The sequence below is a fragment of the Conger conger genome, chromosome 13 (genome assembly GCF_963514075.1).
Source record: "Conger conger chromosome 13, fConCon1.1, whole genome shotgun sequence".
Taxonomy (NCBI): domain Eukaryota; kingdom Metazoa; phylum Chordata; class Actinopteri; order Anguilliformes; family Congridae; genus Conger; species Conger conger.
This window is the reverse complement of record NC_083772.1, coordinates 34,776,813-34,804,173: the sequence shown is the minus strand read 5'-3', so window position 1 is coordinate 34,804,173 and position 27,361 is coordinate 34,776,813. Positions and strand designations below refer to the sequence as shown.

The 27,361-nt window shown below is 43.0% G+C and overlaps 1 protein-coding gene across 2 annotated transcripts in view; it reads right to left on the bottom strand.

Annotated features, from left to right (window-relative positions):
• Positions 1–27,361, bottom strand: part of LOC133107931 (zinc finger and BTB domain-containing protein 16-A-like) — a 108,667-nt gene that overhangs the window by 63,750 nt on the left and 17,556 nt on the right. For both annotated transcript variants that reach the window (XM_061217240.1, XM_061217239.1), the window contains exon 3: positions 694–791. In XM_061217240.1, the coding sequence (XP_061073224.1) occupies positions 694–791 (98 nt within the window). The remainder of the gene's footprint in view (positions 1–693; positions 792–27,361) is intronic.

The window sequence follows — 27,361 nt, the reverse complement described above, 5'->3', positions numbered from 1 at the left end:
CCCACCATCACCCCCAACACACACTCCTGCGCATGAGCACACCCGCTCCTCCCTGCCTCGTCCTTAACACCGGAGAGAGCAGCTTTCACAAACTTTGACGTCGCCTAAAGCTGAATGTCAAACAAGAGTCTTCATTTTAGCTAACTTCAAAAAGTCCTTCAGGTTTGGAGGGGAGGGCCGATAAACTGGATTTCGGGCTCCTGAAGGAATGTTCCTAGGCATCCGCCCAAATTATTCAAAATCCAAACCCTCCATGGACTGCCACTTACGATTCTAAAAGGTACACACTACATAATTTTAGCCAAAAGGCAGTTTTTAAGTGGCTTTGCAGAGTCTTGCCAAAACTCTGTAAACCTTGGCACATGCACACTGAATTTTTTTCAGTTACACTGACTAAACTGCCTGAAGTACGCCATGACCGACAAGCACTGATCAGTGCAAGAACAAGACAACAAACAGCTTGTTAAGCATTGATGGCTTTCAGTGCGACTAGGCACAACGTAGGCACAGCGTAGGCACAACGTAGGCGCTTTCTACTGGAACACAAGGTACACAAAGATGTACCAAAGGTTGCCTTGAACCATCTTTGTCCTGGCGCGCGCACACAGACCAGTTAATAACATTCCCAGCATGCAACTTCAAACTATTTTCTTTTGCGTATACGGGAGATTTTGAAATGTGTTTATTTTTTACCCGAGTGGGACAGCAAGTGCATCCGGAGACGTAAGCTGTCCAGGAAGCGCTTCCCACACAGCTCACACCCGTAGGTCTTCATCCCACTGTGGAGCTTCCTGCAGGAGGAAGAGGAGAAACCACACAAAACAGCATCATGCAGCCGCACAAATGATCACACAGAAACATATAACATTTAAAACATAGGATAACGGAGCTGCAGTAAAACAGGTGGATGGTTCATTAAATTAATTATTTTTAATTAACAATTATTACGAATGAAGTGTTGAAATGTGTATACATTTAAAAAAAAGTGAATTTATTCACAATATTAACACCCCTATCAGGCACTGTTAATATAATTATACATATTGCATATGCATAATAACGAGGCTTCCTATTTATACTTTAGATCAGGCATTTGTGAGATTTCATATATAATCAGCAGTCACAGTAATAAACACTAATAATGATTTGAGCCTTAGTATACATACACCCTGTCAGACACACCAACACTGCAGCCAATTATGTGTTGCCCTTCTGGGCATAGTCAACACTGGTCAGTGAGAATTCAATTATGTTATATACTGTGGGGCTCATCTCTGGCCACTGCTCTGAGAGAGAGAGTGCAGGATGTACCATCCAATACCCCCCTAGCTGAACCAATTCAAGACCATCCAGAATGGTGGTTTATGGTTTACTCCGAAACATAACTCAGGGGAAGGTATTTGGACAGCCAAAACAACATCCTAAAAACTTGCCTTCCTAATCCTAAAAAATAGGCCTTTGAGTACCATATATACGGAACATCCATCCAAACGCATTCTCGCAGTATATTTGTCAGAACATACTTGTGTGTTTTTCCCCCTGAAAGCCCGAACCTCATGCTCACATTTACCACAGACAAAAATAGAAAGATAAACAGTGATGAGTTTTTTTTTTTTTCTTTTCTTTTTTTTCTCAAAGATTGTTCCCAAGCTCCTTTTAAGAGCAAAGATGCGGAATGTTGGTCGGCAAGCTTTGGGCGTATTGTTTCTAAGGGCCGTGAAGCCACAACAGGGGTTGTCACCAAATTATACTGCCCTCAGGCTCTTTTACGGCAACCAACAATGCACTCTTCAAGGGAGAGATAAGAGCAGGAACCACAGCCACTGAGGATACAGTGCACAGAAAAAGGCATCCGGTTACCCCCAAAGCCATGGGCCATTGGTAAGGATGTGCTCACCACTTATTTTCAGCTGGTGAAGCTTTTTATTGTTCCAGTTTCCCGCCTCTGGTTTAAGGGGCCCAGTGGAACGATGCACTTTCCACAGGAGCAAGAGTCCCAAAAGTTCTTTAAATTTGGGTTATTTAGCCTACGGTAATCACCCCCGCCACTCCCGGAAAAGCAATTAGCTCACCGTTCATACCTCACACCTTGGGTAAAAAAACATATGACTATCGCTGGAGAAAAAACTGAAGACATTCTCAAGTGTTTCCTATTTTTGAACCAGAAAAAAAGGTGCTAAACATTTTGCGAAGGCGAAGTCGCAAATAAAAACGTGACAAAACAGAGAGAGAGGGAAAGAGAAGAGACTCGAAAAACAAAAACAGGAATTGAATTACACACGATGCAGTGCCTCTTTCAAGTGATTATCAGACCGTATCATGTGACCAAAAAAAGAGGAGATGGAAGCCGCTTGCTCACTAAACACAAACATTACATTAAAAAACAGGAAACAAAAGAAAAACAAACGCACATACCTTCCAAATCCTCAAATAAATCCTAATGTCTGCCTAACACTGTGGAGGGGGGCGGGGGGATTTGTGCCACACAAACAAATAAAGGGGAGAAGTCGAGCCCTTTGGCAAGCAGAGGGTAATTAAAAAGGCCTGTAAACGGCTCACAAAATAAAAGCTACTTCAAAGTGGAAGGGGACCTTCAGTGGTCTGCAGAAACCCAGGCACTCTCTCTCCAGCTTTTTTTTCCTTATTAAAACAGCTTTTAATCACGAAACTATTATACAACTTTTTAATTAATTTGAATATTGCCGTTTCCCTATTCAGTTTCTTCCACTCTTCTACCACTCTATTGTCCTTTGTTCAAAAGCACGTTGAGCGCCTTGTACGAAGTATATAATTCTTCGTTCTTTAATTATAAGAACCGTACAGGAGATACATCAATCTACATTCTTTATTTAAAGACTTTTGCATCATTTAAGCCAGAGAAAATAGTTTTTTCTGGCCTCTCCCTGTGGGTTTATGAAGAAAACAGCAGAGCAAGCCCCTCTAAGGAGCAGTGCACTTCAGTGTCCTGTGTCCATGAGTAACTATATGGGCAGGCATACCTTTCAGTGCCTTTTCTCACTGGCCTCTATGACATCCTTTAATGATTCATTCTGTCTAAACTGGGATCTCCCTAGTAGGTTTATATGTTCTTTCAGGGATGAACGGCCCTACAGAGCTTTGCAGCCGTGCGAAATCTGCTCGACAGATAGGAGTGTGGGCTGCTTAAGATGACGAATATGTCAGATACAACAAATAAGTCTGTTCGTAAGTCACAACATATTTGCCACATTTATAGATTTTCAGACATGGCACTAAATGACTGTCCGGTGGAAGGGGAGAGCTCAGCTCTTGTTGTTGTAGTTTGTTGGGACTAATTCTGCCTGCATGAGGATAAGCGGAAATCTCCCCGATAATGCTACATCACAATAATCAATCAAGTACCAGGGAGTGCATCAAGTAGCAGATCCCCATTTTAAACTACATTAACAAATATACATATTTATTTTTTAATTTTGAAATATACAAGTGGAACAATGATGCTTTCTTGAAGGGGCTATGCCAAAATCAAATCTCTCTCTGCGGACCATTGAGCATGTTTCAAATGGAGCAAACGCATTCAAACCACACATGCAAGTGGATCCCATAAGGAGATTCTTCAGAAAACAGGTCTGAACGCATACAGGAACGGTCCAGTCGCCATAATCTTTTCGCTTTCACTCATTTACACAATCGAGGCTTTCGCTCTCCTGTTACTCCTTACGCAACCGTACAGACCGGTCTGGTGGTCACATGGGCTGGACACGAAGCCGACGCGTCGAGGAGAAAACTGACACGGCTGTTACGGTTGAGAACCGGTGTGTGGCCGCTTGCGTTTTCTGACCTTTCCCCGCACGTAACAGCGTCTCTGGTTTGTGTTTGGCCGCCCAAACCCCCCCCCACCTCCTTTCCCTACCCACAAAACCCCTGCACTCCGCTGACCAGACGCACAAACGCCGCTCCCTCGAAGCGGTCGGACCGCACATGAGGGAGCGGACATAAAGCTCTTCTCAGGCCATTTAGACAGTTAATAAGTGACTTTGTCCGACAGCGGGTTTTGACAACGGTTGTAAATTTCAGAATTATGTCAACAAAGCGTATGCCGAACACCTCGTTTCTGGGGGCCGGAGCACTGCAGGCCTCGTAAATCTGGGCCCCTGTTTGAAATGAGAGCAGATTACAGGCCGGCTTTATTGAGCCGTTACGCTCTGGACCGCATAAATCCGCACCTCGTGCCCACCCCCCACCCCCGCGGAACCGGATCCCCCGCTCTACGTCACGCTGGGGGGGGGATCCCCTGTCACGGCGGGCTTTGCGTAAGAGCGCGAGGTCACGGTAGGACATGGGCCCCGCGAACCCAAAACACGACTCGGGTTCCTCCGCAGAAATAGACATGGACCGACTGCAGGATATCTGGGCTTCACAGCGTGTCTCAGAATTTAGGTTTGATGAGAATTCCCATGGCTCCAATTCAAGCAATATTTCAACTGTGAACTAAAAGCAGCACGTCCGTGCTTAATCGAGACGGGAAGTTACAAATTGATATTTTCATTTCACGATATTTCACTTCATAAACTTCATTAGTCTATCATATTTAGCATATTTCCAATTCACAGTACAAACCTGTGATCCAGAAGGGAGGAGAAAGTTTTTATTTTTCTTTCCCACCCAACATATGCTACCCTCAAAAATGTAGTCATTTCCAGGCTATGGAGAATGAAAATGAAAAACAATACTATGAGACATAATAAAGATATCCTAGATTGTTGACAGTGACACATTTTTTGGTTTTTGGCTCTGTACTTCTGCACATTGGAACAGAAATAAAACAATGAATATGAGGTTATAAAGCGGTCAGCTTTAATTTCAGAATATTTACAACAGTTGCACAGCCAGAAGAGTTTGTTATCTGCAGTCCAATCTTCCACTCATTTCCACAAAGCTTAAACCCAGTTTATGTCATGAGTAAACGCTTTCTAGTCCATTATTAGTGTGTTGCCAGTTATCTAGCCAGTTACATTTCAACCATTCAACCTTTCATCATTCCCTTAACCCTCCAGCCCGCTTACAGACAACATTTAAATAGCCCTGTAGGAAGGGACGATTACGTCCACCTGCTGAGGTCCACGGATTCCGCATTTCCATAAAATGGCTGGCTGGAGAGAGCACGCTCAGTGCGTCTGGGAACGGGACAGCTGCACGGCCCATTAGCCCCCCGCCCCCAGCGGACCCCCATTCGCCTCTCAAACGGCCCAATGTTTTGTAAGCAAAATCTGATTAAGCCGTCCACAAAAAACATGGAGAAAACGGCCATGAGGAGGGGAAACGACCCCCACTCCCCCGGCCTATTGTGGAGCTGCCAGTTTACACAGGGTTCCTGGGTCCTCCAGGAAGCTACAGAGATGCCACCAAAACTTCTACAAGATGCATCGTCATCGGTGAGGTACTGTAACAGAAGCAACCAACTGCATTTCATTTAATTACAAATTGATGACACCTATTTTTATACCCTGTAAACAGACGCTATACTACAACAGTTAAAGCAGGTGCTCCTGACTCGAGCATTACTGTAATGAGCAAAGATCAGGGAAAATTGTGGAGGAAAAAAAAGAAAAACCGGGTAGACAGAAGAGCTTTTTTAAAAACAAAACAAAAACACCTTGTCTCCTTTTCATTTGGAGATGGAACTGGCAGAGTGAAGCTCTCTCTTCAAGACCTGAAGTGCCTTCAGCATCTACACTTTTCTGTACTCCCTGAAAAGAGCAGCATGGAGCCTTTTTAGCTGATGTTTTCCAGTCAATTAGATGCCAGCGAGCTTAATAACACAGAATCAGACGTCAAATTGGTGCAACCAAAATGTAATTAAATAAATAAAATTAAATAAATGGAAATCGGCCTAATCTCAGACATCGCACAGTATGATACCGGCAATCAATCGACATTCATAATGACCCATTTAACAGAGCCGGCTCTTGAGAAATGGGAGGTGGCATATGCTCATTGTCCACAAAATGGTGGTAAAAATGGTGAAGGACACTGCAAAATCCCCAATGTTTTTACATACATAAAATGCACATACTTAGCACCAAAATGGAGGACAAACCAACCCTGGACAAGCCCCCCCTGATTCCAGACCCCCTAGAAAGGCAGGTCTTCCACAGTCAAATACAGCCTTGTCAACGATAAATAAACAAACGAATACATAAATAAATTATATCAATATATAAATCACACTCGTTAATTTCCTCCAAAACATCGCCCCGCCACTGTCGAGTCTAAGCTCCGTCGTTCGGCGGTATTTGTTTTCATTAAAAAAGTGTTTAAACGCTCCTCAGGATTCCAGCCAGCGAGGGCTGCTTATCGGGAGAGGAGTCGTCCGGCACATATCAATGACTCTCCCTCGCTCCCCGCAGGCGAGACCATCATATGCATTCCCGCCACACACTTACACGAGCCGGCGGCCGTGCCCAGCATGTATGAGCAGGGACCGGCGATGGGGGGGGGGGCCTTAACCTTTATTCTGTTACAGAGCTGTTATTTATCATATGGAGAAATGACCACCCCGATTCGCCTGCAGTCGCAGACAAAAGATACAAGATGTGCTACAGGAAGAAAAAGCAGAAGAGGGGGATGAAGGAAGGAGGGGAGGGAGGACTAACAGAACGGCTGCACTCTGCTCGGCTGTACATTTCCCAATAGATGTTTTAAACAAAATTATTATCGTAATGACTCAGATGTGGTAGTAATTACAGTACTACCACAATGTAGAAACAGGGTAACTGCTACTGTATTCTTTACAATTATGTATTGCTTCCACCACAACACTTAGCATTACTGCGCTATTAATGAACACGTAATTATCCATATCCTTTATGAATATTCATTATATCCAGTAATAACACCTGCATCAGGGCTATTGTTAAGATAATTGAGGCAGTATAATCGGTATGTATTATGAATCTTTACCACTACTACGATCACTAAACTATGAATGAACACTAGAATAAATATGTATACTAAATATCAACAGCACCAGTATGACAGTGATATTATTTTCAATCATCATCTATTATGTACTGTATTACTGCATTATCACAGTATCTTCTATCAGTATTATTTGTATCAATATTATTACCATGAATCCTGCATAAGAACAACCACCTCTGCCTTTAAAGGGATAGGTGACTCTCTGGGGTTTTCTGATATCTCAGTGTTAGTGCATGTCCTCAATTGGCCTCTTTGTGTTTTTGTGGATGATGAAACTATAGTGAAACAAACTATAAAATCGTAGTGTTTGTACTGCCACCTAAAGCATAGCATCCCCATAAAAGCTGCTTGGAGTTACTTAAAGTACACTTTCTTACTTTAAACCACAAACTTACTGATGCCCCAATACTACCCATATCCTTCCCCACACAAAAACAGTTCAGGCCAATCAAAAACATGTACTGACAGTGAAATATCAAAAACGAAATCCAGAAAGTGAATGAATCCATGAAAACCAATAAGCCCCACACATGCTAATGCCACCACTGTATATAAATATGAACCAGCTTTGTCATAGCGTTGTTTCTGTTGGACTTGGATGGGAAGGTGTGTGGTCAGTGCGAGGTAGAGTCTCACAGACAGTGAGAGTATACCTGGGAGTCAGAGCGGTGTATTCAGTGGACAGTGACAGTGGGGGGCCACATAATGCACCATCACTCCTCAAACGAGTCAGCACAGGCAGAACTGCAACATTCAACAACTTTATCAGGACCCGAGGAGATCGAGCCCTCCTACCAAACTACCACCCAGGGGCTCCTAACTCCTAATCTACGCCTATAACCTCAGGCCACCACAAGCGAGAACTCCCCCTGCATTAACCCAAGCTGTCATATCATCCTTGTCATCTGTGACCAGCGATCCAACTCTTCATGGGAAGCACAGTGAACCCACAAACAATCACTGTCAAATCATCTTACTCTTGAGCAAATTCAATCCGTTACCGGCCTTTGATTGCTAAAAGTTTATTTTGCTTTGAACTTTATTTACGCATTTGTCTGCGTGTACACGAGTGTGTGTGTGCGCAAGTGAGGGTGTGTGTGTGTATATATCAGTGTGTGTATCAGAGTGTGCGTGAGTGTGTCTGTGTGTTGGTGTGTGCATGTTCACACGCCCATATGCGTCCAAGGGTGTGTGTATACAGTATGTGTGTGTGTGGGTGTGTATACAGTATGTCTGCGTGCACATGCAAGCGTGTGTGGACACAGTATGTATGGTGTGTAAGTGTGTGTGGGCGTGTGGGTGTGTGAGGGATGCTCGTTCTATAAAAAGACCCAGGAAAGTGCCTCTGTCTCATGTATTATTCATGAACATCACCTTCCATCAAGAAGCCAAAACCTCATGGATGCGTCTAACTTTAGGTCTGTTTGAAAAGACATGCTCCTCCGCGCCTCCCGTAATTTATTCCCACTTCCCCATGACTTCAAACATCTGTAGGTGCTCGCTGCGATCTGTGAATTAAATCCAAACCTGAAATAAGACGTGCACTTTTCAAAGCTGAAGACCCCCCGCTATATTAATAGAAATGTTCCAATACAGTCTTCCACTTTAGTGTTCCCAAGAATTTATAACTGGAGCTCTTAAGTGCACCATTCTCTCAGGTTTTCACATTTTTAAGTGGAGATGACTAAGGGAGCACAGGAACCCAAAATTAAAAACCCATGTGATTAATACTGAAAGGCACAGAGGGCTTCTGCTGCTACAGTACTGTCAGAACAGCCCCCTGTCAGCTCGCTCCCGCAAACGCAGCCTGGGCACGCTCAATCGGACTGTTCAGGCTGCTGTCTCTCTGGAACATTCCAGACAGATCGACAAAACAGGGGCACACGGACCAGGTAGGAACAATTCTGTACATTTTCGTACAATGTAACCTCACTCACCTAAGACAGGAGTGTGTTAAGTACATAAAGACCTTACCCTCCATAGAATACAAGAGCCATGTCCTGCTTGGATTACACAGACTACAACTATGCGTAAGATGCCCATCAAGAAAGCAAAAAAATTGAATTACTTAAACTTGCAACAATTGCTTTTAGAAAGAGTGAAAATGTATGTATGTGTCAATGTCGATTTATAAAGCTTTAGGCATTAATAGCAGAAAGGCCCTGTGTTTTGATATTGGGAGTATATTTGGAGATATGTTATAAATGACAAATAGTACGGCTGGTATTACACGCCAGGGGGAATGTACACTATATATAGTCACATACCTATTTGCAGACCAATATATTTAGTTAAAAGCATAAAGCTTTCTTTATGCCATTAGTTACAGCTATTAGTAGAGCCTTGCACAGAAACTAAAAAAACACCTCAAATGAATTAATCAACTAACAGGTTCCGTTAAAAATAAAGTCCTAAATAAAGCAGATTTTGTATTCCTGTAGAAACAGGAGGCGGATGACGTGGGAAGGTCTGATATTCCTGACCCCTTAAGTGGAGAAAGGTTGTTGGTTTGACATACGCCACTGTGAGGTTTTGGGGGGGGGGGGGGGGTCAGAAACTCCAGCCTTGAGCCAAGAGGCAAGGCATATGCACAGTCATCTCTCACCACCCCACCCTCCCCCCAAACCCACTCTCTCCAAAACACAAAGATAGCCAAAGATAGCCTTGCCAGAGTACACTCTGGGTCCTTCTCTCCAGCCAGTCAGGATAAGCTGTGCCTATGACCAGCCCGTGCCTGGCTATGTTCCAGTCACAACCTGCACACAAAAGAACAGGTCCATCTTGAGAGAAATTAAAATAAATCACATCACATGGAAAGTTGCGTGTCCATTTATTGCCTCCCCTGTTCATTCTGCACTGTATGAGTCACACTCCTGTTGCAGTTCTTTGGGTGCACTTCCCCTTCCATTAACACAAATGGCATACTGGATGGCATATTTTCTTATGTGACAGGACCGTGCAACGCATCATGGGAATTGTAGTACAGCGCATCGTGTGAAAATTGCTATCACATCACAAACATATTGAAATGCAAGTCCCTCTTGTGCTGTGCAGTAGGAACTACCTCTTCTATTCAAGATAAACATTTATGGTTTTCAGATTGCCAGTCATAATGACTTTTGAAAGGAGTGATACTTATCTTTCCTGCCAGAAAGTACACTGTTGAGGGAAATATGGTGTCTTTTTCACCACTTTGATGCATTAAAATAGCCGAACACATTTCCGGTGAGTGCTTGCCCAATACCTGGAGAAATGGTACTTAAAATACAGGTTGTATTTGCGGAAAGGATACAATCTGAGGGCCAAATTTGTTGTCATATACTTCCATTTCCGCAGCATGGCCAAGAGAATCAGAGTGAAACTGTGGAATCAATAACACTCCTGTGAACCACTCGTGCCTAACTGTTTTAAAGGTGATCAGAACTGACAGCTGTGCAACTAATGCCAATCAATGTAACCACCCGGACAGGCAACTCTGCAATCTCACCACAAAGTGAAAACCAACTAGTCAATTCAACTACCTGACACTGTCAACTTCTACTGACTTAATTCTTCCTACATGTCCAAGTAATTATGACCAAACACAAATACAGATGAATAAACAGTTCTGTACAAAACATTTATCTGGAAATTCTGGATATTTCTCTAAAATTCAAGGAATAAATTTGGTATTAGAATGGTGGGTGTGCGCATGTGTGAGTGTGTGTGTGTGTGGGGGGGGGGGGGGGGGGGGGGGATGCTTTATAACTGAACAACCAAATAAAGTGAATACTCCATGGCATTATTTTGAGGCAGACCTAATTTAAATATTACTATATTCTATTGAGGGCGGCATGGATGGTGCAGTGGGTAGCACTGCCGCCTCACAGCAAGGAGGTCCTGGGTTCGAATTCCCGTTGGCCGGGGCCTCTCTGTGTGAAGTTTGCATGTTCTCCCCGTGTCTGCATGGGTTTCCTCTGGGTACTCCGGTTTCCTCCCACAGTCCAAAGACATGCAGGTTAGGCTGATTGGAGAGTCTAAATTGCCCATGGGTATGAGTGTGTGAGTGAATGGTGTGTGTGCCCTGCGATGGACTGGCGACCTGTCCAGGGTGTATTCCTGCCTTTCGCCCAATGGGATAGGCTCCAGCCCCCTTGCAACCCTGTTCAGGATAAGCGGATTAGGATAATGAATGAATGAATGTATTTTATTGATGATTTTCCACAACCGGACCGATAGTTATGTGAGGAACTGTGTTATGACTAACTGTAGATGACACACTTTTCCAACACTGTCTTCTGATGCATTGTTACATCAGAAGCCTCCAGCCAGACGTGTAATCGATATGTTATTTTTCAGGAAAAAAACCCCCACCGTATGTTAGCGGCGCAACACTTGGCTCAAACGCGAATCACGCGGGACAAGAAAACATCCTCTGTTTTCCAAAACAATGCATTTTACTTTCACACACCACCCCCCCACACCCCCCCACCCCACACACCCCACCCCTGACTACTTGGACGGCATGTTGTTTACTGTAGCAGAGCAGGGAGGAGGAAAAAAAAAAAAAAAGGGAAGAGAAAAAAGAAAAGAGAAGCCAGCTGGAGGAGCCTGGTCGTGCGCTAACGCGGTGCCGATCCGTGTGAAGCTGGAATCAATCACGCGCGCGTTGGATCCCATCAGCCACGGCGGGAGGGAACACCTGCGGTCTGGGACAGCCTGCCTTCTGGGCCGGCCCCATTTGGACCCGCGTCTCTAATAACCCTAATGTGTCTTAGCAGATGCCTCGCCGCTAACAAAGACATTAATTAACGGAGCGCCAAGCGCGGCTAGCCCTGCCTGAAGTGTGTCTTCGCTCGCCTCTCCGAGCTGGAGCGCGATAGACATTCGATGGGCAACCGCTTTCCCTAAAGGTGCCAACAACGCCATTCCAGCATTGATAGTAATGATGGCTTCTTTCTGTTTTTAAAACAACTGTGCCTCTATGCCAACTGAACACCAGGACCTCTGCATTTCATGCAGCAACTTAAAAACAATTATTATTATTTTTACTAATTTTACACCCAGAGGCCACACAGTACGACAGTTGGCACCAGTTGGAGGAGAGGTGTGTTAGTAAATGGCGGCCTGTAGGTATTCTGCCATGCAAGTTAGTTGGAAGGAACCGGTGTAGCGGTTATAAATGCACCAAGCGCCTAGCGCCGCATGGTCAGATCCCAGTTAGCGTCGGTCCGGACCAGCCTGTGGTCACGGTGGCCATTTTAACTGTCCAGCACGGCATCTGCAGATAGCCAAAGGGAATGGGAGGGGTGGCTTTTGTTTTCAGTTAGGAAACCATGGCATCCGTTCTCAGAAATAAAACGACCTAGCGACAGAAAAATTCACAGCTCTCTGCCGAGACGCAGGTAAGTCAATTGACATGCCGAGCGATTTGCAACGAAGAAGAGAGCCAACTCACATTCTACCAACAGAGCTACCAAAACCAACGTTTGGACAACCACGCATCCCCTGTGAAAACCAACATCCAGACAAGCAATTTAGCTTCTTCCGTTGTTTGTCTGACCCTCAGAAATAGCACTCGAGCGGGTCTTCCTCCGGTCTTAAGCGGCTTGGCCGAACGTGTAGGCAGCGGGACGCCATTTCCCCCCCCGCAGAAGATGAATTGGTGAGCTGTCCGTCCACGACAGGACAAGTAGTAGTGTTTCTGTAATGGGACACTGGAAGTGTCTTTGATTAATGGCAGAGCAGTATCGAGCTGTTAAGGAGCCTTTTCTACTGAGAGAGCGATTGAGGGGAGGATAGGGGCAGGCAGACGGAGAGTGCACTGCATTCTGAGACGGAGGGCAGCTCCCTACTGTGCTGCAAAAATAGGTGTATAAGTCACACCGACAAATTAATAAATGAAACAAGAACTCCACGTGAAATTAAACTTTTAGCGAAGGCAGTCGGAAGCTTTCTGAGCGACCTGAATGGCAGATGAGACAATGGTCGAAAAATACTAAAAAAATTGTAATCGAATACACATTTTACACAGAAAAAGTATTCAAAATCCAAGGCAGGCATAACACAAATGGCCTAAATTCTGAGGGAAACAAGACAGGAGGGAAATGAGTAATGATCATTATCCAGTAAAGTAATGTGTTAATTAAGGATAATTTATGGAAAATGCTCATTGTATTTCACGTTGTGTTCTTCCATGTCCATGTATTCATTTATAATACTTTGTCCAGATTTTTTGTCTACACCCATTTTGATTCGTGGTTTTACTTGGCCAAAGTCTCTAACCTCAAAAACATTTTGTACTGGAGTAAACAAGCCTTTTTGTTCAAAACACACTGGAAAACCATGTGTTTACCCAGCTTAAAAAAGCTCCACCATACTAAGGTTAGAAAGCAAGAACACTCTGTTAAATTGTTAGACGTCCAAGTTCTTTCCCCTGGAATTGGAAACATTTGAGAAAAGTTTCAGAGAAATGTTTGCTTCTTCCCATAAATAAAAATGTTGACAATCATTTCATGTTTCTCTCCAACATACGTCTATTTAGGAATCACCGCTTGGAGTGAAATAAATATCATTTTCAATGATCAAAAAATAGCATTGAGTTATTGATGGTTTACACTACTGCTGCAAAAAAAAAAAAGATTATGTTTTGACATTTGTTTTGCTATTAGACTTATGGAGAAGTCAGGTCATTCTCCCTGTTGCTCCTTAAAGGAGAAACATTTTAATGAGGTGATTAGTGGAAAGTCACAAAAAACTATTCATCCATTTATCTTTTTTTATTTATTTTTTGCAGCGACAGTCTTAATTATGTATTTTTATCAGTAGGTCAGCTCTAATGACTTTAGCATGAAAACCAGCCAGTGCTACTGAGGTGTTTTTCAAGGGTCAATGTTCCCTTTGATCAAGACCAGCAATGTTTGTACAGCTTTGAACACTGATTGAGATGGACTATTTTAATGAAGCCATAGTTTAAAAAATGTCATTGATGCTTGCAGTTTCTTGAACCATTCAGCCAAATGTAGAATTTTAGGCAAAATGTACCTGTTTCGTTTAAACTCAAACACCAAATGCTGATAAAAGATTTATAAGATACTTTAAAAGATAATTTCTGTTCCTGGCCCTTAACTGGATGCACAAACATTCTCTAAAGTATAGAACACTTCGTGAAATCATCATGTTAATATTTAATGTTAATTACACTGTTATTAAGCTTTTATTCATGAGCGCTTTATGCCATAACTGTCTTATAATAAAACAATGTAGCACTATGTGGAATAATATGTTGAACATTTTTAAAATCGAATATGTTCACTGTATTTCAAGGCTACATCACTTGAGGGAGGGGTTGCGTGGTGGGTGGGAAGGAACACATTCCTCAACTGACGGATGGCTCAAGGTATGCGAGCCATCTGGCCAGAGCCAAAATGGCCCCCGTGAGTGAGCCTTTCATTCCTCACACCCGACCATGATAGCCATCTACCTAAAAGGGTCAGGGAATATTGCCATTATCAGGAAACCTGCCACCTCCACCCCCGACGATTTTCCCTCTCCACATTACCTCACTCAATTCCATCTCAAAGAAACAACTCTAAACGTAATTAAGATTATTCACTGTTAAACATGTCTTCAGGCATTGGCATTTTGCAAACGCTCTTTATCCTTTACTTTAAAAAGATGCCTATGCAAAGTAAGTGTCACTTTCTTTTACACATTGGCCTGGATTCAACTGCCATTTGTCCATAACTTGGGAAGTGTTATATATTTTTTTCATGATGCCATTTGGCAGCTTAATTTAGGTCATTTTCTAATACATGTATTTAACTGTTCGCCAAATATGAGTACCAACCTGGACCGAGTCCTAGCTAATGTTAAAAGCTAAACATTTTCTGAAAAAAATGTACCTCTTAAATATTTGAACGTGTAAATCAAACTTAATAATAGCAGGAATAGCAGTTCAATTGAATAGAATATATCCTATTCAACTGGCAAATCAAACCATTTATGTGTTTCTTTTTGGAAGGATTATCTTGCATAAGCATCACATTTGAGGGAGGGAGGGAATGGAGGGAGGGAGAGAGAGAGGGACAGAGAGAGAGGAATCGAGAGAGCAAAATCGAGAGAGAGAGAGAGAGAGAGAGAAAGAGAATTCAGAGATTAAACTTAAACCACTTTATTCAATTGCCGACCCGATGTTTCCCCTGACCCAGAATTCCAATTAATTACACCAGGGGCTTAGGGATTCACTCGCCGCACCGCGCATGGAAAAAACAACACCACACAAAAAGCCAAACAATGACAAACAACACGGACAGCCTCCCATCTCCACACATGGAAACAACTCAAACTGACATTCAGGCTGGTGTTCAGTGACCTGTCTGCTGACACTCAGGCACTGTTTCTGTTAAAAGGCCTCCAGTTCCATTTCAGTAACGGGGGGAGAGAGCCATGGAGAGGGGGGCCTGTACCAAGGACCTTTAACTGCTGCCAGTTCGGAGAGAAGAGCCTCTGCAGCAAAGAGCTGTGTGTGTGTGTGTGTGTGTGTGTGTGTGTGTGTGTGTGTGAGATCGAGATCTCTACGGGGGGAGGGAGACGTACAGGGGCTCAATTTGATAATCAGCACTGACACTCAATTTGCTCATTAAGGGATTCTAATTAATTAATCAATGTGCATTTCACAGACCGCATTGTCGAGGGCACTCAAGTGCAGTTTTGTTTCGCTGTTCCTGTCTCCTGAATCTCTCTCTCTCTCACACACGCACACACACACACAGACACTTTGCCATCCACACAGTTAATCTATAATTTAGATTCTTTCACTACAGCGGGTATGAAATTGGTACTGAATTCAAATGCAAATTTAACACGGGTAGATTAAATTCTACATTGTGTACCTGTACATGCGTGGAGTCTTATTTCTTTTAATTTTTAAAGTTTGAAAGAAAATGTCAGAAAAAAGCAAATTATATTTAATTTGGGTCAGACGATTCTAATTCAACAACAATACCAAGCAATCATTTGCACTTGAGAACAAATTGCAAAACAAACAAAATTTTGTTAGCTGGGCCTACAACAAAAGAGCAACTGGGAAATCTTTTCAGAGCAAACCTCCTCGTTTTTTGCCACAAACATCTAATGATCCTCTGCTTCCATCACTCAATACGTGCAAATACCACGATGCGTTTTGGAAATATTCTCAGCCATAGTGTCGCTCACATCAGCAGCTGTGACATTTTTCAACATCCATTGAACATCTGATAAAGTCCCCTGCAGTGTCACGCATTTGCCCATTTCCGCACTTCAGCTGCAAACCTCGGAGGAGAAGTTTTGAAGATTAACATTGTTCCTTTGGGTCTGCTCTTGAAAATTACCCTAAATCCCAACACGGTGGTGGTCAGATGGGTAAAGGAAGAAAAGGGTTGTTGAAATGTCAGACGCTCTTTCAGATTCATGCACAGCTGACCTTTCCCAGCAAAACGCAGGAGTGGATGGAGACTGCGTTCCTTCTCCAAGGAATCCAACAGAATCTTCTCCGGTTGTCTGTTCCAGGAGGCAAGACTGTTTGAATAGCCTCTTGCTGTGCTAATCTCTTCTGTGCTCTCATGTTCTTATAGATTACATTACAGTTATGTTTCATATACAGCAATTGGCATAATATGCAGATTAGGCCAGCTGACAAAGTCTGAACGCTGACCTATCATTGAGGCTGACGGCAAACTAAAAAAATGTTCTTTTCGTTTTTAAAACCTCATTTTTTGTGAATAAGGCAAGGCTCCAAATTGCTTCTAGCTATTGAAGTGATTTGACATGCTCAAAGTTATTGCCAGTTCTAATTTCAGTCAGGATCAAAGCAGTGTAGTATAATAGTGTGAGAACTGGCTTCAGTTGAAAGGTCACAGGTCCAAATCTCAACTAGGCCACTGCTGTTGCACCGCTGAACAAGGCGCTTAACCTCATACCCAGCTGTACAGTATGAAGGGATGAAATGTTTAAAAAATGTTCAGGTTGTGTACGTGGCTCTGGAAAAGTCTGCTAGATGACAACAATGGGTGGAAGGGTCATCCAGTGGTAGGATGTTCAACTGGCAACAGAAGAGTTGCTGGTTCGAGACCCCGGTCAGCATATAGGTATGCTGACATGGGGCAGCTTGTAGCATAGTGGTTAAGGTACACTACGACACTGGGACCCCCAAGGTCAGTGGTTCGATCCCTGATGTAGCCGTCCTTGAGCAAAGCCCTTCAACCTGCATTGCTCCAGGGGGGATTGTCTCCTGCTTGCCTCCTCCTCTAACCAACCTCTAGTCGCTTTGGATAAAAACGGCAGCAAAATAACACGTAATGTAATGAGTCACATGGTGAGTCAAGTTGGGGCCCTAAAAAACAAAAAAAGAACCCTGCCTTGAGCAAGGACCTTAACCGAAAAACTGGCCCAGGGGCTTTACCCCTGTTATCTCTCTCAATGGGCCTCCCTTAAATAAAGGATTAAAAAAGTAATATAGACCGTGAGAACCACAGCAAAGGCAGGGAAACCGTCAGTGTGCTTCAGTTCCACTGTGAACACACCTCCCGTATGAACACCGACAGTAGAGCAGCGTGCTAATTATTAGCATTTTGCTCTCTCATTCCCCCTCCCATAGGGCGGCTTGTGCGCACAGCCGTTGGGCCCTTGAGCAAGGCCCTTAACCCTGCATTGCTCCAGGGGAGGATTGTCTCCTGCTTAGTCTAATCAACTGTACGTCGCGCTGGATAAGAGCGTCTGCCAAATGCCGATAATCTAATCTAATCTCCCGTGAGGTCACTTATTGCCAGATCCTACACCACACAGCCATAAGACAATGGGGAGAACGTAAACAGGTGTGATGAACAAAGGCACCCAAACACAGCGAAAGGTCAGGTCAATATTTTCAGAAGAACAAAGTGCACACTCATCAGTTTCACAGGACACCACGTACATTTCGCAATCACACATGTAGGTCATCACAAGAGTCCAACAAATCACGTCTGTCAGAAAAGTGCTTTTGTACTCATTCTTACCCAAAGAGAACAATACATTTTGGAAATTCGATGCAGAACAAAAATGTACCTCCACTGTCACTTTATTCCTGAGAGTGTGTGCTTCAAGGGGTATAACAACGTTCTAAGGGCTGGACACATGGAAGATATCCAGAGCCCAGGAATTTGCACCCAGAGGAGGTCAAGGAGGACGGACAAGTCAAAGGTCAGGCTTAGCACTCAACAGCTTGCCTAACAAAAGCACTGATAAGATCTGACCACATCCTGTTTGGCTAATGCAACCCCTGGGCACACAGATACAGTATGCCTAGGGAGCCTCTGCCAATCACAAGGTCTGAAGACAACCGTGACAGTGGGGGAGGGGGGGGGTGGAGCGGCCCTTTAGCCAGTTGGGGCTCGTCGGGTCATCAGACAAGTCGCAAACAGCCATTCATCACCCCTAATGGTGTAAGCAGTATCCACAACGGCTCAGCAAACACACTCCCCCCTCCTCTACCTCCTTGACAACTGTCGACTCCAGAACTGTCAATTAAATCCCAGCAAGAGCCGGAAGAGAGGTTCCACCATCCCCTCTTCGAAGTCACCACCTTTTACCGTTTTACACTTAGGTTAATAATCACTTTTCTCTGTCTGGCACTACAGTGCATACACAAACAGATGAGTCTCACCGTCAGTGACACTCGCTTCTTAATACTCTTTGAAAAGCGGGAGTCGGGGAGAGAGACGTTCGGTTAACCCGAAGAACCGTCTGCTCTGCGCGTTTGGAGGCGATAACGCAGCTCCCGCATACCCTCCCGACATACTGCCAACTGCAGACATCATCACACCAGCAGAAACGGTGTCGCAACCGTGGTTTCAAATCGTCTTCCTCTCGCTCGCTCTCTCTCTCGCTCGCCGCCTTCCCCCCTTCATGTGAGACCATGTCAGCATGTCAGGCCATGCCTCCGCCAGCCTTTCGCCGCTCACGCAGGAAGTGGTTAACATAGACACGTGTGCGAAAACACACATGCACGCCTGGTCGCATCGATGAGTCCCTTAGTGTGCCCTTTGAGATTGAAGAAGTCGCTGGTTCACATTTGGCAATGAATCTGTATCGGCGATACGATTGGTCTTATTTTTAAATGCTATTAGTACTAGCGAAAATAATAGTTTCCCTCTCTGGAATCTCTAAAATACGAAATAACGCTATTTACACAGTAACTCCTTAAAAATTGAAATAACAATGTGTGTGGTGCAAGGGTGTATGCTCTACTCAATAAATAATTTTTTATAGAGGAGAGTATGATGAAAGAATGATGAAGGAATTTACCGTTATCTAAAGAATGCTTTCTAGAATGCACTTTCTATAGTCAAACATTCAATGTGAGTTTATCTTACTCTAAATAGCAACTACTGCTTGAATTTAAAGAAAAGGGAGGCGTTATTTAAATAAGGCTTACAGTGGAAATGACACCACAAAGAACTGAATGTTCTGTTGATGTGTGCAAATGTACAAGGTTTCATAAGATTCTGATGTCATACTTTGAACTCTGCTTTGTCAGCGAAATGTATAAAATGTAGGCATGTAGATTTTCAAATAAAAATGTATTTCCCCAAAAAACAGGTTCCACAATTATTGGCATCCCAGGTTTAATACTTTGTACAAACAACCCCGGCAAAGATGACAGCCATCTTCAGTTCAGACCACAGGCTTTAAGTCTGGTTGTTGTTTTTATTAACCATTTCTGCAATGGCCATCTCAGTGTCCAGCAATGGGTTTCAACCATTCCATATGTTTACACCTTTATTATTGCCCTTACAGTGCCAAGAGCTATGTTTAACCGTTTAAGTATTTATTTGTACCCATTACCCGACTCTGGCTTTTCCCATGCTGATGGTTGACACCTATTGTTTATCTATTTTTTATACTCTACTGAAACATGAAGTGATTGAACGACACCCATAGTTCCTTTCAAGTGAGATTAACTCAATTAAAGTGAAATTGTATTTTAATGTAATTTTAGCACCTGTGGTTTTCAGAAAAAAATGAGATTACTAAATAACGAACATTGAAACATTGAGTATTTAGTATATAGTATATAGTATATAGTTTTCCTGTATGTTTGAACATAAAATATAGATCACTATGCATATTGTTTATTATAAGCAGCATTTTTTTCTCCATTTTCATTAAGGGCACCCTTAATTCTGGAGCCCACTGTATATCAAGTCAAAAGTGTGTGTTTTTCCACTCATGCACTCAACAAATGATATTATCATATTCTAGCATCCCCCAACCAAATCAATATGTAAAATTCAAAGCACAAATGTATTTCTGTAAAGTCAAAGAAAAACGAAATGCACTCATTTAATTTATTTTCATTTTCACTCACTTTGCATGATACACAGACAGACCTTTCCACTTCAAACGATCACATTTTATGTTGCATTGCTGAAAATTGAGGTTTTTGTTCTGACAAACAACCCCTGAGGAACAACCTAAAATGTCTTCCTTTACGGAATCCAAGAAGAAAAAACCCAGAATCCCTCAGCCGCATTTGCTTGCCACGAACAAAGCAGAGAAAATCAGTATGCTCACTCACTTGTTGATCGAGCATTAAACAGTTTATCTAAAATCAAATAAGTACATTCAACGATCAAGCAATCTATTGATAAGCTAATTAACCTTATCAGAGGACCAAAATGCCACTATTATTAGAACCTGGCCCTCTGGTAACATCAGGATGAGTGCCAGAAAAGAAGACCATGCAAAACACTCTCTGTGTGTGTCAGCGGAGTACAAAAACCCTCCTTATTTCCACCTATAAACGGCCTGTCAACAAAATATCAAATATCAGCACGATGGATGGCATTCAGTGATTTTCGGGCATGATTTTCACACCAAATCAGAGACAAATTAACTGTTTTCTTTCATTTTGAAAAAACATGAAATGCACTTTGATTGCTGGGAGCACTAAAAACAGATTGAGCAAAATATTAATAACAAACAAATGACTCACAAAACTCGACCCCCTTCATGTAGAGAATGGCATTTTGTGAATATGGAGCTGCAAGTCAGGCTCCAGGATTAAGCCTGAATTCAGTTTTGGACCTACAGGGTCTAAGTGGGTTCATATTTTCTGACAAACGAGATGTTAAATGAGATGTTCCCTGGCACTGACTGAAAGAGGAGACCTTTCCCTCTGGAGTGCTGGCTAAATTCCCAACCTGGCTCTCAATATGGTCGCCTAATCATCACACAGCATAATAATCATCTTAATAACTCCCTCCCTCTGCACCTCGGCTGATGGTTTATGAGCAGTCTTTCACAGTGTATGACCCGGGTAGCTGCTGCAGTTCGGAGGAGAGTCCACCCCCCCCCCACTGTAAAACACTTCACTGTAAAACACAGTGTGTGATAGACACTATATAAATGCAACCCATAATTAATATTATTACAACACATTGGCAGTAACTGCTTATGACTGGGCCCACAGAATTATTTCACTTTGAATTGCACCGCAGGTCTGATAAGTAGTCCCTGAGGTTTGTGTGGGCTGGCATGTTTACAAAACAAGCACTACACTGCTGTACGTTTGAAATACCGTTTATATACAGCCACAGCACAAAGAATTCAATGGCGGAGTGAATCAGTATAAGCGATGGGTTGAACATTCATGGGGGAATACATTTCAGAACTGTAAACACTTTTAACTCAAATCAAATCACACACTCACATGTACTCAGAGAGAGAGACGGCCCATTTTACTTTGCGTAGCTGGTCATTTTTCTGGCTCTGGTTAGCCTTGATAACCACATCAAAGTACAGAAGCACCTAATCCTGAAGTGTCCAATCTAGAAACAAAATCTACATCTCCCACCTCACCTAGAAAAGAGGGGAGATGAGCTGCTAAAATGGCTGCTTGCCCCTTTAGGTACAAGTATTTGTTGACTGTGTTGCCCTTCACAGCCTGTCTGATTTCGGCTTTTAAAACGACACCTAATTTCCAGGCCTCTGCTCCTGGTGTTGTGGACTCGATAAGGAGTTCAAAGCACCTGCACAAGGCAAATTGTGGAAGCCCGGATCTACTTTTTTTGCCAGGCAATGAATTAATTCAGGGAAAGAAGTAGAGCCAGTGGAATGGGGAGGTTTACCAGTCACATGCTAATGCACATATGTTACGGTGCAACATGTAAAAATGACCAAACTTCTTTCCAACAAGCATTCCACAGCAGTTGGGAAGTTAGGAAATACACAAACAAACAAACAGATAAATAAATACATCTGTTTGTTTGTTATTAAATACCTAATAAAGTGCTAATGGGGTGTGTATTGAATTAAGAAGATATGTTTTCCAAGAGTTGACTAGAATTGAATTATTGATGATGAATTATTATTATTAACAGTTTAAGAATGAAACGACTCACCACACCGAACGAAAATAAAGAAATTCGCCGATGCTCCTATGACACAGTGAGTCCACCCACAGGCGTCTCTGGGATTAAAACCCCGTTTGCCAGCCTCACAAGCCGCGCACTTTTAAACATTCTGTCGACACTACAAACATCATACTTCCTTGCGAGCAGTTTCCTTCGCCAGTCCTGACAGCTTGTGAGGCGTTGACGAGCCAGTTCACCCTGATCCTCGAGCGCTTCCTCCGGGGAGAACTGCCTACATGCACGGCGCTTATTTTTCTCTCCAAATCAAAACAAAGAGCGCCCTCCAGTCAGGTTCTCCAAAAAGTCATACGAGGTAATAAATCTAATATTAACCACCCGCTCTGTCCCTTTTTCTTTCTCGGTCTCTCACTGCATGCCGAACCATTGCTTGTAAATTTTTAAATTCGGCCTGTTGGGCTGGTGAAATCGCGAGCAGCCGTTAGCCATGAACGCTCGAGGAGCTAACTCAACTCAACCCAACATGTTTTCATAGAAAATATCCTATATGTCTACCTCACCGGTAGGTCTTGTTTCCCTTCGCACACAGAAAGTAATTTAATTTCAACATGTCACACCTGACGTGATGAGAGTGGAGAAGCCTCATCTCTCTGTGTGAGCAACACAGAGGATATTCTCAGGTGAAGTGATACCGGTAGATTGCTCGGATAGCTGTTGGTAGACAGACCCAGCCCTCTTCGATGTGCAACCACACACACACACACACACACACACACACACACAGACACACACAAACATACATACAAGCAAGAGTGCATGGAATTCAGGTAAATCTCATCTTTTGTACCACACTATATACAACACATGATACAACAGAGAAACTAATTTAGCATAGTGTCACAAAACCATACTATTCAGTTCCACACTGCAATGGGATATTTACATGCTGATATCTGACCCAAAATCAGATCAAGTTGCATAAAATGCATGCTTAATACCTAATTTCAACTAATGTGTTTGCACATGTGTGCGCGCATGTGAATGTGTATGGCTCCAATTGCCAAATCTTTAATGAAATCCATTGAAATTACAAAAACATACAATTCACAAGCTAAATAAAAAACATATTTTAAAATGTACACTCAGTGAGCACTTTATTAAGTAGGCCTGTACACCAGCTTGTTAATGCAGTAATCAGCCAATCATGTGGCAGCAACGAAATGCATCTCAAAAACGGAAAATCTCCTGGGATTTTCACGCACAACAGTCTCCAGAGTTTGTAGAGAATGGGGCGGAAAACAAAAAAACATCCAGTGAGCAGCAGTTCTGTGGGCATAAACACCTTGTTAATGGGAGAGGTCAGCTGTCACAAAGGTGACAGACACAAATAACCACACATTACAACAGTGGTATGCAGAAGAACATCTCGGAACACACAACACGTCAAACCACTAAGTCAATAGGCTACAGCAGCAGAAGTAAGTAAAAAAAGCCTAATAAATACCTAATAAAGCACTCACTGAGTGTAATTACTAAAGCCATTTATATGAGTTTTGAGTGTGCTTTTCCAGAACACAAGTAGACATCTTTTTCAAATCTGGGAAGTGGTCTGGGGGAAGGAAAAAAAAACACAAAACAAATGATGGCAATTACGGCTGTGGACTGAAGGAGAGGTGCAGCAGGGGCCTAAGGTCGCGGCTGAGAGCCCCTCTGTGCAGAAAGCCACAGAGAATGTGTCAAACAAAGGAAGAGGTTGAAGACCTTGAGGCCAGAGAAGGGATCCCTCCATGAGAAAGCCACGCTATCTATCAGGACTAAATTGTTGTGCGGACTTGCCGGCTTGCAGCTGCATCAGACGGAAACACACACACACACACGCACGCACGCACGCACGCACGCACGCACGCACGCACGCACGCACGCACGCACGCACGCACACACGCACACACGCACACACGCACACACGCACACACACACACGTGCACACACACGCACGCACACACACACACACACACGTGCACACACACACACGTGCACACACACACACACACACACACACACACACACACAGGAGCGCCTCAATCCTCCCACAGGCCCCGGGCTCTATTCACTGCGATTCTGAGGATATTTGCAACAACAAAACCGACAGAGAATCAGGAAAAAGCCCTCTTTCAATTCATTGTTGAGGCTAAACCGAATCGCAACAGTGTACCTTTTGACGTCACCATTAGCTTGAGTAAAACCGCAAAGCCGGTCTTCCGAAGAAGCCGCAGATGGCAGCTGTAGCTCCAAATGGGAATACGTGCAACACTCATATTCCAATCTTACTTTTGAATTCAGCAGCCATCAAGTGTTTTGTTTTTTTTATCCTATAAATACAAGAGAAGAAAGGGGCAATCGCACGCTCTTTCAAACCACCCTGAGACAGTAGCTGTGAGAAACAAAGACTGCCAAACACTGTACATAACTCCTACAAAGACATGACTTTCATTTACTAAAGTGTGACATTTCAGTTAACCTGACATGGGAGTTTACATTTTGCTACAATCTTAAACAAGTTAAGTTTCCAGCAAAAATAGTCTTTCTCCACGTGTGAGTCTTGAGCATCAAACAGACTGGATACACTTCCCCCGAGTGCACAGGTGTTCAGGTGAAAAACCTCCTTGTTCCCCAGCATTTCATTCGACTGTTAACTTCCCCCTCCCCCCATGTGCCATTCAGTAAGAGACATAGTAGTCACATCTTCAACACTCAGTAAGGGAGCATCAGCGTTGCCTAAAATTGCATAGTCGGGCATTACAGTGATATTTTATATAATTACAGTGCTTGCAGCACTGGCCAACATTAATTCAGCATGCATTATTTCATTCATTACCGGTTCCTTTCCACAGGCCACATTGCTATAACTTCTGGATCACCAGTCATTCAATGACCGACTATGAATATGGCAATAACAATAGTGCCAGTGCCTTTTAGACAGTATTATGATATACTCTAGTCCACAGTTTAATTCTGGAGTCTTACCACAGCACTAACTGAGAATAGAGATACATAATACATACTGTACTTTTGGAACAGGAAACCAAAACGAGAACTAAATAAAATCTCTTCTTTTTTAAATAACTCCTCTTTCAGTCAACAGTGCTCAAGGCGGTCTGAAACGGGCTGGTCAAGAGGACGGCAGAACCTTTGTGTGATGAAAGACAATGGTCTGGAAAAAAAGTGTGGGGTCAGCCTGGACCTCAGAACTTACCCGCCTAAAGCGCTGGCTCTCTGCTGCTTGAACTTTAACCCCCACACTCATCACCTCCCACCGCCGCACCCCATAGATGAAACAAATCTGTTTGGCCGTCTCACTGCACACATCCCGGGCAATAGCCGGTGATTAAAACAAAATTAGGCCGAGATTACGCAGCACTCTCGTGGCAGATGGTGCTTTTTTTACCCTGACTCAAAAAGCAGGAAGTTGGCTCTCTTTTTAATTCCTTAACAAAAAAATAAAACAAGCACAACAGATTAAGAGAGGCGGAAAAAGACTTATTGCTGAATTACACAAAGCACCACATGCATACCACAGCTACCTCTGGATTACAATGAGATTAAGTCAAATCTTAAAATTCAGTGCATATTTGCATGAGCCAACCAGATGGGAGAAGAAGCAGCTATTTTGGTGGTGACATGTTTTACATCTTTCTTCAGTGCTTTCAATCTTATTTTGCTTTAAAACTCCAACATTATAGTGGCCTACACATTCAAATTTTACCTATGACAGGAGTAAACAGGATGCAGTACTACATTTGTAGGATGATATCCTGTGACCTGCAATATGGTGAAAATTTGTTTTAATATGCAAAAATGTCATACTGTTCCAGCTCAATGTCATGCGGCGTAAGAAAAAGTTGTTAAAAATCCCAGCAGTCCCACACCCAAACCTTAAATCTGCATCCAGTTGTACTTTATAAAAAAATGTTAAAAATTAAATTTATATAATACTTTGTGAAAAGAAAGATTCAATATGCATTTGAGGATTCACATAAATATACAAATATACATAAATTCAAACCAATGCACAACCTAAAACTTATTTTAACCACCTCAGGACATACTGAAATCACACAATCCAAGCATAAAATAATGAATTCTACTAAACGTATTATCACGGTTACTGTGACAGTGATGCATGCCTTCCTGTCAGTTACTTTGGTTACGCCTATTGAAGATGTGTGGTGGGATAGCGTTTCTTCTCTCTTTCCCAAACTTTGCCCGTACAACAAAATACTTTATCCAACATCTGCCCACCTAAACCCCCCACCCCCCCCGTGCTCTTTGACCTCAGTGATGGCCTGACTGAGCATGAACAGCAGCCTTCCCATGAGGCACTGGGAGGCTCCTGTTTCACTAGGGCACTGAAAGGAACTACTGTAAATAATGGAGGCCTGGTTGACCCAGTCTTTATGGGTGGCAGGACCCCTGAGTCCGCTGTACTGTAACAGAGCTGTCTGTCCACAATGCTGTCCCCCATGACTCCTCGACCCCAGCCCCCCACGAGACAACCACGAAGACAGGATGCCTAAGACCAATGTCAGACTGTCCAGAATCTCCCGCTCATCCATACTTCCATGTCGGTTATAGTCTTCACACACAAAATGGTGATGTAATGTTTGTGTAGCATCAAAACTATGGAAAGCAAATGTAATAAATATATATTGTTCCTTTGTACTACAGAAAATATGTTGCTTCTTTTTTTATAAGGTCTATACCTCTGTGCCACCTTTGAAGCAAACTGTACCCCAGTGTATGTACCACACAATAAACCTCTGCTTTGAAATGTAATTTCAAGGCCTTAATGAAGGTTTTGATCATTGAAGAGTGCACTTTGACTGTCTTTAAATATTTAATATTCTGCACTGCATATGACTTTTGTATTTTGTGTTTAGCTGTGTATTAAATTGAGTATTCCAGGAACCCTTGAAAAAATACACTGATCATTCATCAGTGAATACAGGCCTGGATTAAATTTGTCTTCTACA